This window comes from Suricata suricatta, chromosome 11, assembly GCF_006229205.1.
Source record: "Suricata suricatta isolate VVHF042 chromosome 11, meerkat_22Aug2017_6uvM2_HiC, whole genome shotgun sequence".
In the NCBI taxonomy this organism is placed as follows: domain Eukaryota; kingdom Metazoa; phylum Chordata; class Mammalia; order Carnivora; family Herpestidae; genus Suricata; species Suricata suricatta.
The window spans coordinates 108,381,243-108,397,613 of NC_043710.1; the positions used below are offsets into that span (position 1 = coordinate 108,381,243).

Below are 16,371 nucleotides of genomic sequence, written 5' to 3' on the forward strand. Positions count from 1 at the left end.
GAAACTGTTCAAGTTGAAAGTGCCAAAAGTTTTCATTTGTTTGCATTTCATGGTTTGATGTGGGATTTTGTAGAGGATGTGGACGCAGACACGGGCAGGCGGGGTGCAGGCTCAGAGTCACGTGTCCAAACGCTCTGAATGTGTGCATGCGTGTGCACTCCTGTGGTCACACACATGTGAGCACGCCTGGCCGGGACTCATTTCCCAGTCACAGTGGTAGAGTCAGAAATGTGCCTTTCTATTCAATCAGCTTCTCTGAACTGCGTGAAGCAATCTTGTGTTTAAAGGCGGCCACTGGCCAGTCTACGCTGCTCCTCGGCACTGCCTCTTTTGTAATGTTTTTAGAACCCTTTTTTTCTTTTTTCTTTTTTCCCAGGCCGCATGCTTCAACGTTACCTTTTTTTTTTAATTTTTAATGTTTATTTTTGAGAGAGAGAGAGACAGACAGAGCAGGAGCAGGGGCGGGGGGGCAGAGAGAGAGAAGGAGACAGAATCTGAAGCAGCTCCAGGCTCTGAGCTGTCAGCACAGAGCCCAACATGGGGCTCGAGCTCAGGAACCGTGAGATCACAACCTGAGCCCCCCAGGCGCCCCTAACGTTACCGTATTGACAGATGAGTATGTTGAAAGCGCTGACATGCTTCAGGATAACATTTAGAGTTGATTTTTCTTTATCATCGATTTATGCTCAATACGGAGCTTCATTTCCCCCCAGCTTAATTGATATAATTGGCGTGTAACACAATGTAAAGTTAAGGTGTCTGATGCAATCATTTGATATTGCAAAATGACTACTTAGGATCTATTTTTGTAGATCGCCATCAGTTGTTTAATGTAAGAAGCAGAGCCCAAAACAACTTTTCCCGTCCGACCATGAAGAATGTGGAGATCCCATTGTTTTCTTTCTTTCTTTTTTTTAATCTACAAAATTAAATTTTAATACCATAGAGCATTTTTTAAAATTTGTCTGTTTATTTTTGAGACAGAGCATGGGGGGAGGGGGGCGCAGACAGAAAGAGAGACACAGAATCCGAAGCAGCTCCAGGCTCCGAGCTGTCAGCACAGAGGCTGATGCAGGGCTTGAACCCACGAACAGTGAGATCGTGACCGAGCTGAAGTCAGATGCCTCACCAACTGCGCCGCCCAGGCGCTCCAATCAACACCATGGAGGATTTGAAAGATAAATAGGAACTTCTCACCGGTCATCAGCCTCACGGACGTGTCCATGCAGTCCCAGGATGCAGCTGCTTTATTCCTTTCCTTTTTTTTATTTGAGTCGCGCTGACACACAGTGTTACTTCGTTTCGGAGGGCCCTAACCCAGGGGAACAGGGTCTGTTCTTAGTAGCTGATAGAAGCGTATGTAGCTAACAGTTGTTTATCATTTCCTTTCCAGACAATGACAACCCTTCAGGTAAGAGGATTTTTACTCTGCACGAGCTGTTTTCAAATGTGAGACAAGACGGTGTTGAGGACAAGCAGAGTAAAAACACTGAGAACCACCAGACCTAAAGCACAGCGGCCCCGGTAGGCCCCCCGGGGGAGGAGCCTGGTGTGTTGCTGACCTCAGGGAAGCGTGGACGGGAGCCACTAGGAGTTTTGTGTAAATCACGAATTCATTCTTTAACATTTGTTTAACGTTTATTTATTTATGTTTTAATTTTTTAATGTCTATATTTATTTTTAAGAGACAGAGTGAGACAGAGCATGAGCGGGGAGGGACAGAGAGAGGGAGTCACAGAATCTGAAGCAGGCTCCAGGCTCTGAGCTGTCAGCACAGAGCCCGATGTGGGGCTCGAACCCACAGACTGTGAGATCATGACCTGAGTCAAAGTCGGATGCTTAACCCACTGAGCCACCCAGGTGCCCCTTTACCTTTCTTTTTCAAACAAACACAGCAAGCAGAGTGAAATGTCTATCTAGATTTAAATTATTTTGTTTATGATTTCTAGTTTATATAACATTTCTAAGAAATAGTATTGAAAAATTATTTCTAAGTCAAAATAATATCAACTATCTATGTCATTATACTCAAATCCCAATTATTAGCAGATAGATAGACCTGGAGAATGACGTGTTGACACCCCAGATGATCTTAGCCAGAATGCTGCCTGAGCAATCGGGTCAGAACTCAGTTCTGTTCTCTGTTGTAGCAGGACCCCAAGAAGGAAAGGAAGAAAGTAACTAACATTATTCTTAAGCATCTGCTATGTGCATTCATTTTCACGCTCATAATCCGTTAACTGCTCACAAATACCCTGTGAGGATGGTGTTTTATCTCCATCTCCCAAATGAATAAACTGAGGCTCAGAGAAGTTCAATGACTTGCCTTTGGTCACACATCCTCAAACAGATCTGGATTCAAACAGGGCTTCTGATTCAGTCCAGCACCTTGTCCCTAACAGCATCCTATAGCAGAAAGCCCCCAACAAAGAAAAGCAGGTCTCGGAGCACCCCTCCTCCGTTTCAACCACACATGCAGGCTTAAGCATAGCCTAGTGGCACCCTATGTCCGGGCACAAACCGTCCAGAAAACAAGGACAAGCCCCAGCCCCGCCTCCCAGGACAGCGTGGCCCGCTGCGGGGGGTGTGCCCGGGTCCGCCTATACTGCGTCCCTCTAACAAAACTAATTTAGAGTTGATTATACCCAGGAGATAGTTCACAGTCAAGCCACACTTTATGGGAAGAACCATTCCCTTAAAATGAGGACAGTAGTTTCCATAACGGAAGGGCAATGACAGAGAAGTGGTACAGAATAAAGAGAAGGATCTTCGATCTCCCATGAGGGGTTCTGTTCATTATAAGAGAGCACCGCTGCACGGTGGAGAAACAGGTAAGCCCAAGAGCCAGGAGCTCAAAGATCTCACGAAGACGAGTGAAGGTCTTTATCTCTGAGACCCTTTCACGTCAAATCAGAAAACGGTTCACGCGAACGCCGGAGGATGAGCTTGAAGCCTTTGAGAATTTCTCAGCTTTAGGGTTTTAAGGCTTTCCACACTTCCGTGGACCTGGGTTCAGCAGCCCATGCTGGTATGCCTTCAATGTGATGCATCCGGGCTGCACGTAGGAGCATACTTGGTGGGCTAAGGATGTAACTTACCTTCAAGGCTTGGGGCCCGCTAAAAGATGCGTTTTATTTGGAGGTTCTTGGGGATAGTAGCTAGTCCCACTTGAAATGTTCATCTACAGTTGAAACTTAAGCCAAGGTCATTTTCTTACTGTGATTTCTTTTCCTCATGTTCTGGAGAAGGGACAGATCCACAGATACCTACGTATCAACGTAAGTTGAACCGTCTTCCGTGGGCGCGCTGCGGATGCGGGTGGGCGGACAGAGGAGAAGGAATTGGCTGGGAGAGGTCACCCCAAGAACTGAGGTCCTTCCAAGAGCACATTTCCAACTCCCATTTTGGAAATATTCCCAAAGAGAATTTTTTTTTTCTAGACTTTTCTTTACTTCCATCCTCCCCTTCTCTGTCTTTCTCTCCCCCAAAAATAAATTAACACTAAGACATTTTTTTTAAAAAGGTTCTCCAGTTTCCCTTCTCCTTCAGGGCTCCTCTTTCACACCCCGTAGCCAGCGGAGTTCCCCTTTGACAAGAAAACCCAGGGCCTGGGGGGCACATGCCCGTCTGCATCTGCTTGGCTCTTCATTACCAATTTGCCTTTGCCAAAATCTTCCTGGTTTCTCTCTCCAATTTCCCTTCTCTTCTCTCCCGTTTTCCAGAGTATGGAGTTTCCATCTCTGGAGACTCGGTAGAGCTGACATGCCCTGAGGAGGCAGACGATGAATTGATCAAATGGGAAAAAAATGGTAAAGACTTACCCAATGAATCTGGAAAACAGCTACGTCTGGAAGAGTTTTCAGAAGTGGAAAATGGTGCTTCCTATGCCTGTTACACAGACAGCTCCAAGGAGAAGAGCTATCTCTACCTGAGGGCCAGAGGTAACGTGCCGCCCGGGGCAGACCCCACCGCCGCTCTCGGGAGGGCCATTTCCCGAGCACACCCTCAGCCATGTCCCTGACGCAGCTCACAGTCCCCTGGCATCTCTGTGCTTCTCCGACACTCAGTCTGAGACCTTAGGGTCACACCGAGTCAGTGTTTTCTGAAATCTCAATGAAACGCCCATGTGGGGCCATCTGGGCGAACTCAGCTCTAGACCTAAAACAACAACTTCCCAAGAGACAGGATTACATCGCTCACATGATCTTGAATCCAGAATTATGGCACACAGATATGGGTTTCTTAAATGCTTTATCCAGAGATAAATTCTTCAGAAAGATTTGCAAAGCTGCCGCAGAAAGGTGTCGGGGCACTTGGGCGGCTCAGTCACTTAAGCGCCCAGTTCCTGACGTCAGCTCAGGTTATGATCTCATGGTTTGCAAAATCCCAAGTCGAGCTCAGAGCCTGCTTGGGATTCTCTCTCTCTCTTCCTCTCTCTCTTTCTCTGCCCCTCCCCCGCTCGTGCTCGCTCTCTCTCTCTTTCTTAAAATAAGTAAACACTTATAAATAAGTAAATAATAAAGGCATAATAGGGACAGCTAACATTTTTCGAGTCTTATTAACTTTCAAGCATGATACCAGACCCTTGCCAGGAGCTTTGTTTCCATGCGGCCTCTCAACAACCCGCCGAGCTAAGTGCTACTTTATACAAAAGGAAACAGAGCCTTTGAGAGCTGAAAACCCTGCTCACAGTCCTCCCAGCTGGCCAGTTCCAGAGCTGGGGCTGGAACCCAGGACCGTCTGACTCCAGAGCCTCCGTCCATAACCTTCATCCTTTGCTTGTCATTAGAACCTTTGGAAGGTCCGGCTCTGGCCACGACAAGCGTGTGAGCCGGAAAGGGGAAATTGCCTTTATTTGTTCCTTGCTCAGGTCTCCCATCTTGTGTCTCTTTTTCTCGGTGACCCCCCCCCGCCCCCCGCAGTGTGTAAGAACTGCGTGGAGGTGGACCTGACGACCACGGTGGCCATCATCGTGGCTGACGTCTGTGTCACCCTGGGACTGCTGCTGGGGGTCTACCACTGGAGCAGGAACAGAAAGACCAAGTCCACGCCTGTGACGAGAGGGGCCGGTGGCGGCGGCAGGCCCAGAGGTGAGACGGTCGGCTTCCATTGGAAGAGAGTCCCACCAGGGGGACGTCCAGCCTGGGCCAGGACGGGTGGGAGCCCCCCGCTAAGTCAAGCCAGCTGCTTGGCCCGCATCTGGACAGAGCGTTCACACCTCGGATCAGTTCTCTCTTTCCCATCCTAGAAAAGTACAAAAAGCTTATGAAAGGACGGCTTCCCCCAAAGCCTGAGGGCGCGGGGTGACCAGAGGCCACTCCCAGCCTGCGGGGACAGAGACTTGGGGATGTTGGCGCCTTTGCCTTGCCCATCGGAAAGGAAACACGAGCGGACTTTGAGCTGGGGAGAGAGATGGAGGGCGTTAGAGATGGGGCAGGGGTGGGGTTAGAGGAGAGAACCGGGGCGTCCCCGTCCCCGATCTGGGTCTCACTGCCATGACAGTGTTCCCTCCCGGAAACTAATCCTCCCCCCACCCCTCCCCCGCAGGACAAAAGAAGGAGAGACCACCACCTGTTCCCAACCCAGACTACGAGGTAACAAGGGACAGAGTGGGGGAGGGGCGCTTCCTGGGGGGAGGGGGCCGGTGGGACACTTCGAAGCCCCTCACTCGGGCTCCAGGACAGCCCGCCAGGGCTCAGGACAGAGCAGGGCCGCGTCCAAGGCTGCGTGTCGTTTTCCGTGGTCGCAGCCGGGGCTTGGGGAGGGAAGCAGCCCTCCTCTGTGACTGGCTCACTAACGGGGGACCGGCACGGGGGACCGCGCCCCCACATGGCGCACCCGGTCCCACGTCCCCGCCACCCGCACACCGGGTCCTTCTCCCGTCAGTCGTCCCGGGCCTCCTGCCCCGACCCACACGCTGCTGGCCCTCACGGCCTCTCCCCTGGCGACTGCCTCCTGACTGGACAACCAGAGTTAGGGTCGGGCAGAGCAGAGAACCCGCAGGATAGTTCCGGCCGGTGGGCGGTGGCTGTGCCACCCACGTTAACGATTTGGAATTTCACACGGGGACAAACTCGACAGCAGCCAGGCATGTGGCATTCCCTTTCATATGAGTGAGTGACGTCCCTTAATTCTGAGAGACGGGTCTTCAGATTCCCGTTTCTGAGACGGGAGAGCTGAGGCTCCCAGAAGGCGGCAAGTTCAAGTCCGTTACCAGCGGGTGCCTGGCTGGAAGTTGAACCTGCCTCCTGGCTCCTAGCCCACGCTTCCTTCCGGCTCAAGCTCGATCCTCAGGGCCCTTCCTTCTTAGGACTGACGTCCCCCCGTCCCACTGACTCCCTCCTGTCTCCTCTCCCCTCAGCCCATCCGGAAAGGCCACCAGGATCTGTACTCAGGCCTGAATCAGAGGGGCACCTGATGGCCCTGAAGGACCCTCCCTCCCCCTGGGCGGGTCTGGCTTCTCCGGGTCCTACTCTTTCCTGGGCCCGGAGCAGATCTTGGACCTGGGAGAGAGCTGCTCCCCTGCCCGCTGGAGGCCCCGTCGCCTCCCATCGCGCCCTCCCTGCCGGCACGCTGTCCTAGAAGATCCCGCCACGGCTGCTCGCCCCTCACACCTGGACGCCCTCTCGTCCGGGCATTTATTTCTGTGATTCACCCCGCCCCCACCTGCAGGAGATCTCCCTTCCCCTCCGCTTCCCCCCTTCCTTGCACAGAAGTTGCCTCACCCCTAGCTACTCCGTCTACCTTTCCACTTCCCCAGCCCTCTCTGTGGTGACCCTTTGTGGGGACGGACCGGGTAACGCTGGCCGGGGTCCTGGCCCGGAGCCAGCCCTCTGCGCCCTCCCCCACGCCTCCCCTGCAGGCCCCTGGGTGGCCGCTTGCATCCTCATGAGTGTGCTAGGCTCCGTGTCAGCTGAGAGAGGGAGGAAATAAAGTGGTTTTGGCTGAAAGAGTTTCTGTCGTCTCTTCTGGGAGGCCGCCTCGTTCCCTCGGGTCCTCTCCGCCTGTGACTAAACCCCCGGCCGTGACCTCAGATGCAAGCGGGTGGGGGCACCGTGCGACCCTGTCTTTGGCGAGGGCACTAGGGAAGAAATAAAACAGAGGACGAGAAAGAAGAAAAAATGATCGTCCTCTGACTAACTTCTCTTGGGGAAAAACATAAGGACGGCAGAAAGTGCCCGACGGCTCCCGGGTGGAGCGGTCGGTTCAGGACACAGAGGGGCAGAGCAGAAGCCTGCGAGGGCCAGAGAAAGCGGCAGGTGGGCGGCGTGAGGTGTAGGGCTGGGGACCCAGATTTCCCCTCGCGGCCTGGGGGCGGAAGCCAGGGCCGAGCCCCCGTGGGGAGGGAGGTGCTGCTGAGCGAGGGCCCCCCCTCACCTGTTGAGCGGCAGCCAGAGGCTCAGCTGTGGTTCCGCTCGGCAGGATGTGGGCTGGGGACCCAGCGGGAGGGCCTCGCCCTGACCCAGCACCCTGCGCTCGGCCCGTCTGCGCGGAGCGGAGGCCAGGCCGGGGCTGTGAGGAGCCCCCGCGGGGCCCCTTCCCTCTCTCTGCACCCAGAAACCTCCCCGCTCACCACAGGGCTATTTCCGTGTGCGGCCGTGACCGAAAAGGCCATTCGTGGTTAGCGACCTGGGCGCCCGCTGTGCCAGCTCAGCCTCCGCCGGGCTCGCCGCAGGTGCAGGCTCTCCGTCCTGGTCCCCGTCGGAGCGATGGGCCTTTGCCCCTGTCCACTCAGCACGCAGGCTCCCCAGGGGCTGCGATGGGACGGGCAGCCTGGCCCCTGTGTCCGGGCGGACCTGAGGGAGCAGGGGGGTCTAGCCGCCCGTGTCCGGCGCACACGGACTCTGCTCTGGAAACCTCCCCAGCGCTGTCACACGCTCGCTCATTTAAGGTTCTCGAAGGCTCGGCGAGGCAGGTCAGACGGATGCTGTCCTGATGAGGCTGGGGGCGCAGAGGGGCCGTTGACCGAAGTCGCAGGGCGAGTGAGGACGGAGCGGGAGTGAGCCGCCGGAATGGCCCGACCCCATCGCTCTGAACGGCTCCGGGGCCGACTGGGACCGTAGAAAAGGGCTCGCCATCTTCCTGGCTCAAAAGCTCTGTGTCTGATCGTTGAGGGGCTTCTTCGGCAAGTGCTTTTCTGGCCCCTCACGTGGCCAACGAGCGCCAGGCGCGGCTGAGGGGTTCCTAACAGCTTCACCTTCAAAGAGCGGCCAAGGACGCAGGAGGTCGGACAAGAACAGAGCGAGCGCCGCGGTGCTCCCTGTGGTGCTCCCGGGAGAAGTGGGGCAGCGGCGCGGAGCGCGGACGGGCAGGGCTGAGGACAGAGAGGAGGCTCTCCACTCACTGAAGATGAAACAGGGACCCTGTTAAATAGGCTGTTAGCTGTTAAGTAAATCGAAGTTATGTTTAAAAACCTCTCCACAGGGCGCCCTGGGTGGGTAAGCCAGCTGAGCATCTGACTCTTGATTTCGGTCCTGGTCATGACCTCATGATCGTGAGATCGAGCCCCGCTTCAGGCTCTGTACTGAGCACGGAGCCTGCTTGGGATTCTCTCTCTCTCCCTCTCTCTGTGCCTCTCCCCAGCTCATGGTGTGTGTGTGTGTGTGTGTCTCAAAATAAATAAACATTAAAAAAAAAACTTTACACAAAGAGAACTCCAGACCAAGAAGACTTCATTCATGAAATCTACCACACATTGAAGGGAGAAATAATACCAATTCTCTGCAAGCTCTTGCAGAAAACTGACGAGGGAATACTTCTGGCTCCTTCTACGGGAACCAAACCCATCCTGTGTGATGGTTAATGTTATGCGTCAACGTGGCTGACCCCGGTACTCAGAGATCCGGTCAAACAGACGGATGCGGGGGTGCAGGTGTTATTTAGGATTAATATTTAAATTAGCAGATACTGAGTGAAGCTGGTCATCCTCCAGTGTGGTGGGTGGGCCTCGTCCAATCGGTTGAGGGTCTCACAGTAAGAGTGGCCCAAGGTCCCCTGAGGAGGAGAGACCTCTCCGTCTCCAGGCCGCGTTTGGAAGCCGGCTGCAACCTCACCTCCTCGCTGGCTCTCCAGCCTGCCAGTTCGCTGCCAGCTTTGGACTTGCCAGCCTTCACGGTGAGTGAGCCGGGTCCTTAAAATAAATCCCTCTCTCCGTCCCTTCTCTCTTCCCTCTCTTCCTTTCCTCTCTTCCATCTCCTACATATACATCCTGTTAGTTCTGTTTCTTTAGAGAAACAGAACCCTAATGACAAATGCTGATATCAAAGCCAGACAAAGACACTGCAAGAAAAAAACAACCCTGCAGACCAATATTCCTCATGAATAGATGCAAGAATTCTTCACTAAATTTTAACAAATCTAATCTAATAATATATAAAAATAATAGGGCACCTGGTTGGCTCAGTTGGGGGAGCATGTGACTCTTGATTTCCGGGTCATGAGTTTGAGCCCCATGTTGGATGTAGAGATTAGTAAAAAACAAAATACATAAACTCAAACAAACAAAAAAGCCTAGGGCCAATACCATACTTAATGATGAAAAACAATGTTTCCCCCCAAGACTACAAATAAGGCAAGAATGTCCTCACTCCAGTTCTACTCAACACGGTAGTGGAGGGGCTGGCCACTGCAGGAAGCCAAGGAACAGAAGAAAATACACCCAGTTTGGGTGTATTTGTTCATCCAGTTAAGTTGTCTTTGGTCACCAACAACATGATCATCTGTGTAGTTCATCTGATGAACTTTACCAAAAAAAAGAAGAAGAGAAGAAGTTGCTAGAATTACTATGTGAGCTTAGAAAGTCTCCAGGGTACAGGATCAGTATTCAAAAACAACCGTATTTCTAGATACTATCAATGCGCAATTGGAAATTGAAATTTTTAAAATGCCTTATAAAATACTTTGGGGGTAAATCTGACAAAAGCCATGTTTGTGAATTGAAAGAGGCAACATCATTAATAAGTCAATGCCCCCCAAGTCGACCTATAAATTAAACATGATTTAGATCAAAATCCCTGCAGGCATTTTGTAGTAACTGAGAAGGTAATTCACATGGGACTACAAAGGATCTAGAATAGCCACAGTACTTTCTTTAAAAATTGCCTCTCAGGCGCGGCTCGGTCGGCTGAGGGTCCAACTTTGGCTCAGGTCATAGTCTCATGGTTCAGGAGTTCGAGCTCCACACGGGGCTCAACAATGAGTGTGGATCCTACTTGGGATTCTCTCTCTCTCCTTTCCCTACATGCTCCTGGGTGTTCTCTCTCACTCTCTCTCTCTCTCACTCTCTCTCTCTCCCAGAAATAAATAAACATTAAAATTTTTTTCAAAAAGGGGCACCTGGGGGGCTTAGTTGGCTAAGCACCTGACTTTGGCTCAGGTCATGATCTCATGGTTCCTGGATTCAAGCCCCATGTTGGGCTCTGTGCTCATAGTCAGAGCCTGGAGCTGCTTCAGAATCTGTGTCTCCCTCTGTCTCTGCCCCTCCCCTACTCATGCTCTGTTTCTCTCTGTCCCAATAATAAATAAAAAATAAATTTTAAAAAATTTTTTCAAAAAGAATTAAAAGTATATGACCACACAATAACTCGTATGTGAATGTTCATCGTAGCTTTATTTGTAGTAGCCCAGACCAGGAAATAACCCAAAAGACTGTGAACAGGTGGATGGATGCGCAGCCTGTGGCGTATCCATACAAGGGAATGCTAGTGGATAGGAAAAAGGAATAGACTACTGACGGATGAATCTCAAAGCAATTATGCTGAAGTATAAGAAGCCAGACCAAAAAGGGTACATGTTGCATTATTACACGCTTATATAAATCTAGGAAAACAAGAACTAATCTATCACGGCAGAAAGCAGATCGGCAGTTGCCTGGAGGGCGGGGGGACAAGGAGAAAGAGGAGGAGGGACGCAGGAGAGGAAACTGTTCCGGTGGTCGGTGCGCTCATTACCTTTCCTGTGGAGACGTCTGACAAGCGTGCACATGTGTCAAAATGTCAAATTTTACACTTAAATCCATGCAGTTTTTTCATGTCGGTTTACCTCAGTAAAGCCATTTTTTAAAAGCACAAAAATATAGAGGTGGAATTTAAGGAAAGGTATTAAGCAGGCTGTGTTGTAGCTTATGAACAAGTAATAAATTGTATCATTTATCTTGAATGTATCATAGATAAGCTGCTATATAAGGATTGCCACTTCAGATAGCTGTGAAATTACGTGATGAACTAGTTGTTACTTAACCTTCTAATTTCTGTATAAGTCTAATTACATGAAACAGAAGTTGGGGTTTTGATTTTTTACTTTGCTTTTCTGTTTGGAGTGTCATTGTAACTACTGTATTGTAAGTGATGGAAAATAATTGCATATGTTTAAAAAATATGAAACTTTATAAAGTAAAAAAAAAAATAAAAATTAATGAAAGAAAAAAAAAGAAAAGAAAAAAAAAGCACAAAAAAAGAGAACCAAAGGGACCCAAGGTTCCAGAAGGTTCAGGTGGAGGACAGACTTCTCAACCTGGGCTTCACGCTGAGGTCACCGGAAGCCGTTTTTCAGGTCCTGATGCCTGAACGCCCGGTACTCAGCATCTCTGGAGGGGCCACGGTGCAGAGGGCTCCCAGGCTCGTTCAGTGTAGAGGACTGGACAGAGGCCCAGGGGGTACCAAAGCGTGCGAGCCAAACCAGGCAGAGAGAAGTGTGCAGGGCGTGGGAGGGGCGGCCTGGTGCCCTCGAAGCCACGGGAAGGTTGCCCCCAGCGGAGCAGACCCAACGGGAAGGCGGGAGGCAGGTGTCAGAGGGCCTCGTAGTAGTGAGGGGTGGAAACGGACCGTGACCGTGAAGGTGTAAATTATGAGCTCATGTTGTCTCCAACAGAATTAACATCTGTGTAGAGCCCGAGAAGACAGTGGGCAGAATCCCACACGTCTCCGGCTGTGTCCTGGCCGGGGAAAGGCCCACGCTTACTAAACTGTCCCGAAGTTCCTCCAGTTACTCAAACTCAGAGAACAAAAGGGGGGCCTGCCCCACGGTGGACAGGAATGAGCACAAAGGACGCAGAAGAGTCAGTGGCCCCAACTCTCCCTCTACGCCAGAGACTCTGCACTGGAGGGCGCTTCAGAATCAGCTGGGGGCCGCATTCCTGGGGGGCCCCGAGGGTCTACATTTTTAATCAATCTCTCAGGCTCCCAAGGTTTCAGGACCACCACTAACAGCTAGCTGAAGATGACGTCTATAGAAAACATCCCAGGGCCCTGTCCACTCCCAAATCCCAGCTCTGCGGGGGGTGGGGAGAGGAGTAATGCATGTGGATCGCTGGTGAGTTTCTGATGTTAGTTGATGATCCAGAAGCGGGGGTGGGGCAGGAGGGGGACAGGTTCCGAGAAGAGGAAGGTGAGCGGTACCTTCTATACAGAAGGAGAGAAAGGGTCTTGAACGGACCTACGTTGCAACCTCCTCCTGGCCGGAGCTACCCCTGCACGGGGTCCTAAAGTCAGGCCAGCCCCTCGGCAGAAGTGGGACTTTGTCACACACGCTCTCCACGTCTTGATAAGAAGTGGCCTCCTGAGCCTTTGATGTTTCCACCTCCTCTGCTTACGATGTCACGGAAACTTCCGTGTGGCTGGGTCTCTACACATAGCAGCCCGCTCTCAGCTGTCGGGGGGGGGGGGGGGAAGCCAAAGCCCTGAAGGGGCTGTCACAGGGGCCGGAGGCCACAGGCAGCTGAGGCGGTGTGGCGGCGCGGGCCCTGCGCCCAGGGAGCCCAGCGCACCGCAAACACCAGTGGGCCAGAGGGGGTGGGAGGCTGCCTGTCCCGCTGTCCATCGGGGGCAGAGGAACAGAAACAGTGAAGGAAGGACACAGGTGGCCAGGAGGGCAAGGGCCCCGCTGAGCCAGGACGACACCGTGCCTTTCCCGACCTTGGAAAGTCCAGGCACCTGCTGAGCGAGAGAAGAAGGCAGTCACGCGCCGACGCTCCTAGAAGCCACCAGCCTCCGGTTCACTTCTTCCGAGGCCAGTTTTCACCAAGATGACTGTACTGGGCATCGCTCCGATCTCGAAGGGGCTAGGAGACGAGAAGGGGGAACAGTGAGGCAGGCAGAGTCCGGACTCTCCCCGAGAGGATCCAGCAGACCCCAGAGACGAGAGATCCCGCCTGAGCTTCCCAGCCCCCACACCCCCCAGTGATGAGCTCCCCACAGGCCCCTCCACCCATTCACAGAGCACAGACCACCAGCCTCCTCAGGCCTTCCTACCCCCCCCCCACTTGTGGCTCTTTCCCTTCAGGGCTCACCTGGTAGAGCTGGTCATTTCCCAGGAGAGTTTGAGCGTCGGCAGCTAGAAGAACCCGGAGAAAGACTCGTCAGAAGCCGGGGAGGAGGGGAGGGTGAAACCCCACCACCCGCAGGGCGACCGCCGCCGGCAGCATCCTCAGAGGTCTGCGTGAGCGAGACGGGCACGGGCCTTCCCAGAACCAGGCTTGGGGGTCCTTGGGAGATCGCAAGAGGAGCTCCCAGATGAGACACAGCCCGCCGCTTAGCAGGGGCACACTCGCACCCACGACATCCATGTGCACACACCCACGCACACTTTGTCCCTCCCACTTACCCTTGGAGAGCCTTCCAGTCTCATGTCCTGCAAAGCAATAGACCCCGACAGCGAGGAGAAGAGTGGCGATTATGTCCGCGATGATGAGGCCAGCCAGGGTACCTGCGTCCATCTCCACACAGTTCTGACACACTGTGGGGGGAGGGGAGGTTTCAGGACCAGGGAACCGTCTCTGCCCTCCGGCCCACCAAGACCCAAAGTTCAGTAAGACCCTTGGAGAAAGCCCTGCTGACGCCCACCTCGCCCTTTAGCCCAAGGAATCCCTGAGAAGAGCCAGGAAGCAACGTCCGCTTTGTAGGAATGTCAACAGGCGGTAGGCCGGACCTTTCTCCCAACCAACCCTCGCCCGCTTGAGTCGCAGCCCCTACTGTTTTCCCCATCAGCTAAGCCCTTCCTCACTCCAAGGGCTCCACAGTCTGGCTCATGCCATCACAGGAGTGACCCGACTCTGTCTGGAGAACAGACTGGTCCACCACAGTCCCCTCTGGCTGTAAAGTTCTCTTATCCAGAGGTCCCTCCCATTTCACCCCAAAGGGTCCAGAAGGCACATACTTCGAAAATATATTTGCATGACAGGTGTGTCCTCTTTCTCTTCTGGCCTCTTGCACATATACACGCCTCGTGGGTCCAGGATGCGTTTTCCCAAGTCCAGATTTGTACCGTTTCGAAGTAGTGTCCCTGTGGTTCCCTCCAACCACACCACGCTGGTGTTACAATTCAGTAACACCTTGTCTTCAAGTTCCTCCACGGACACCTTGTAGGGACTCACTCGGGGGGAAAAAGATACCGTGATGGGGGTGAGCTGCTGGATCTCCAGCACGTGCCTTATCCTGCTGAGGTTTGTACTTGAAAAGCACCACTTTCGGGGCGCCTGGGTGGCTCAGTGGGTTGAGTGACTTTGGCTCAGGTCATGAGCTCGTGGTTCAGGAGTCCGAGCGCTGCCTCGGCTCCCTGCCTGAGTCAGATCCCCCGCCCACCCCCTCCCCGCGCCTCCCCCACTCACACCCTTCCTCTCTCTCAAAAATAAATAAACACTAAAAAAAAAAAAGAAGTCGGAGAGGAGTGTGGGCTGCGGAAGCACCCAAGAAACACAAAAGGCCGAAGAATGTTCCTCGGCTGGAGATGTCCATGTTTGTTCCCCGACGAAACTTCCAGAAGAACAAGAAACCAACAGGGAACACGGAGAAGTGGAGCTGGGGGAGGGGAGAAGCTGGTGTGCGTCACCAGCCCAGTGGCCCAGAAGGAAACCCCAGGCAAATCCCATGTAGAGATACTTAGTTTTTCTACCCTGGCTTAGGGGGAGGGGACAGAAAATTAGTTTTGTCAAATTCGTTCTCGGGGCTCCAAACAAGCCAAGTCTTGTAGGGAGCGTGAAGGCTGGAGACCTACGTAGAGGGCCTTTCTACACCCCTGACAACGCAGCCGCAGCCCACAGAGCCGCCAGAATCCGACCTCCAACCCCAGGGAAGGCGGAATCCAGAGTTTCCCCGGGTTTCACATTCCGGTACCAGTTTGAACCCCAGAGCATCCTCAACAAAATCCCCTCAGGGAGCTCTTTCTCGTCCTCTGGAGCAGGCCGCCCTCGGGGAGACACAGACACATCAGGGGCTTCGCTTCCTACAGCCCTGTCTTCCAGGGGAACCCGTTTCCAGCGGAAGTCCTGGGTGTCCCAAAGAGTGGTCCCAGTTTGCTTGAGGCTGAGAGGGGTTCTGGGACAAAGGACTCTCAGTTTAAAACAAAGCAAACCAGGGGAGTTGATGGCCTGCCACCCTAAATCTGCCCTCCATCCTGTTCAACCTAAAGTTAGCTTTCTCTTTAGCTTTTTCTCCCTAACTTTCCCCTGAGGGCTGGGTCATGCGTGGCTCTTCGTGGGGACAGATGACGGCCCAGTGAGTAAGACCCTAGACCCCAGAGGCCCTCTGCCCTCGAAGGGGCTCCCTGCCCAGCCCAGGCCCAGGCCCCCGCAGACCACATTTCCTGCAGATCTCTGGCCTAGAGCCCTTAGCAGGCCATTCCAGGGCATCCAGCGCGCCTCCCTGGAGCCCGGCAAGGCCCAGAGCCTGTTTCCCAAACCCGCGCCCTGGGCCGCGTCCCAACGGCGCTCTCCTTGACCGCTCTGCCCTGTGACCCGAAGCCGGCACCGAGAAGGACTTTCCGGGGCGCCCACTCCGGGTGGTAACGTCCCTCCCGGCCCTTCCCCGGGCGCCCCCACCACCTGCAGAAGCCTTACCCCGGGAGAGAACAGCCAGTAGCAGGCCAGCCAGGACGCGGGAGCGCTCCATGTTCCAGCGGAACTCACGGAACTCACGCAGCAGACAGCCCCGGGGCCCCGGTGAGAGAGGATGCCGGCCCCCAGCTGACTCATGGGACCCGGAAAAAGTAAACGGGTGGGGGAGGGACCAGAAAAGGCTCTTTCTCTGGTCTCTGCCGTTGGGGACGGGAAACCGTCCGGGTGGGGGGAGACTGGGGGTGGGGTAGGAAGGAAACAGGTGCAAATTGCTCTTTCTCCAAGCAGTGAGCTTGGGGGTGACATGGAGGGGGGGCAGGGACTGTGGAAAAGGTTGCCTAGACCTCCAGGATGTAGAAGGGGATTTAGAACGGTCTTCCCCGCGTCACGGGTGAAAACCAATAATTGCGGGATTTCTGTCGACAATATAACTGCATTTCTCACCACCTGAAAACCACGAGCTCTCACAACGCTTGAGGGAAGTAGTGAGCCCCATCCCGTGAGCCATTCCAGAAGATTCCTCCCATTGCTGGGCTTTCCTGGGA

General features: G+C 53.5%; 2 protein-coding genes across 7 annotated transcripts in view; one reads left to right on the plus strand and one right to left on the minus strand.

Annotated features, from left to right (window-relative positions):
* CD3E (CD3e molecule) overlaps positions 1-6,950 on the plus strand; it is a 9,499-nt gene extending 2,549 nt beyond the window's left edge. For 4 of the 6 annotated variants that reach the window (XM_029957723.1, XM_029957725.1, XM_029957726.1 and 1 more), the window contains 6 exons: positions 1,394-1,411; positions 3,246-3,278; positions 3,723-3,941; positions 4,923-5,090; positions 5,548-5,594; positions 6,362-6,950. In XM_029957723.1, the coding sequence (XP_029813583.1) occupies positions 1,394-1,411; positions 3,246-3,278; positions 3,723-3,941; positions 4,923-5,090; positions 5,548-5,594; positions 6,362-6,418 (542 nt within the window). In that variant the 3' untranslated portion in view covers positions 6,419-6,950. The remainder of the gene's footprint in view (positions 1-1,393; positions 1,412-3,245; positions 3,279-3,722; positions 3,942-4,922; positions 5,091-5,547; positions 5,595-6,361) is intronic. The other 2 variants (XM_029957724.1, XM_029957728.1) reach the window with 1 other exon arrangement.
* Positions 6,951-11,404: 4,454 nt separating this feature from the next.
* Positions 11,405-15,980, minus strand: CD3D (CD3d molecule). Its single transcript, XM_029956894.1, has 5 exons — positions 15,830-15,980; positions 14,152-14,367; positions 13,600-13,731; positions 13,286-13,329; positions 11,405-13,057 (listed from the first exon to the last, which is right to left on the minus strand). Exons 1-5 carry the CDS (start codon positions 15,879-15,881, stop codon positions 12,992-12,994), a joined length of 510 nt encoding a protein of 169 aa, XP_029812754.1. The 5' UTR covers positions 15,882-15,980; the 3' UTR covers positions 11,405-12,991.
* Between the last annotated feature and the right edge of the window lie 391 nt (positions 15,981-16,371).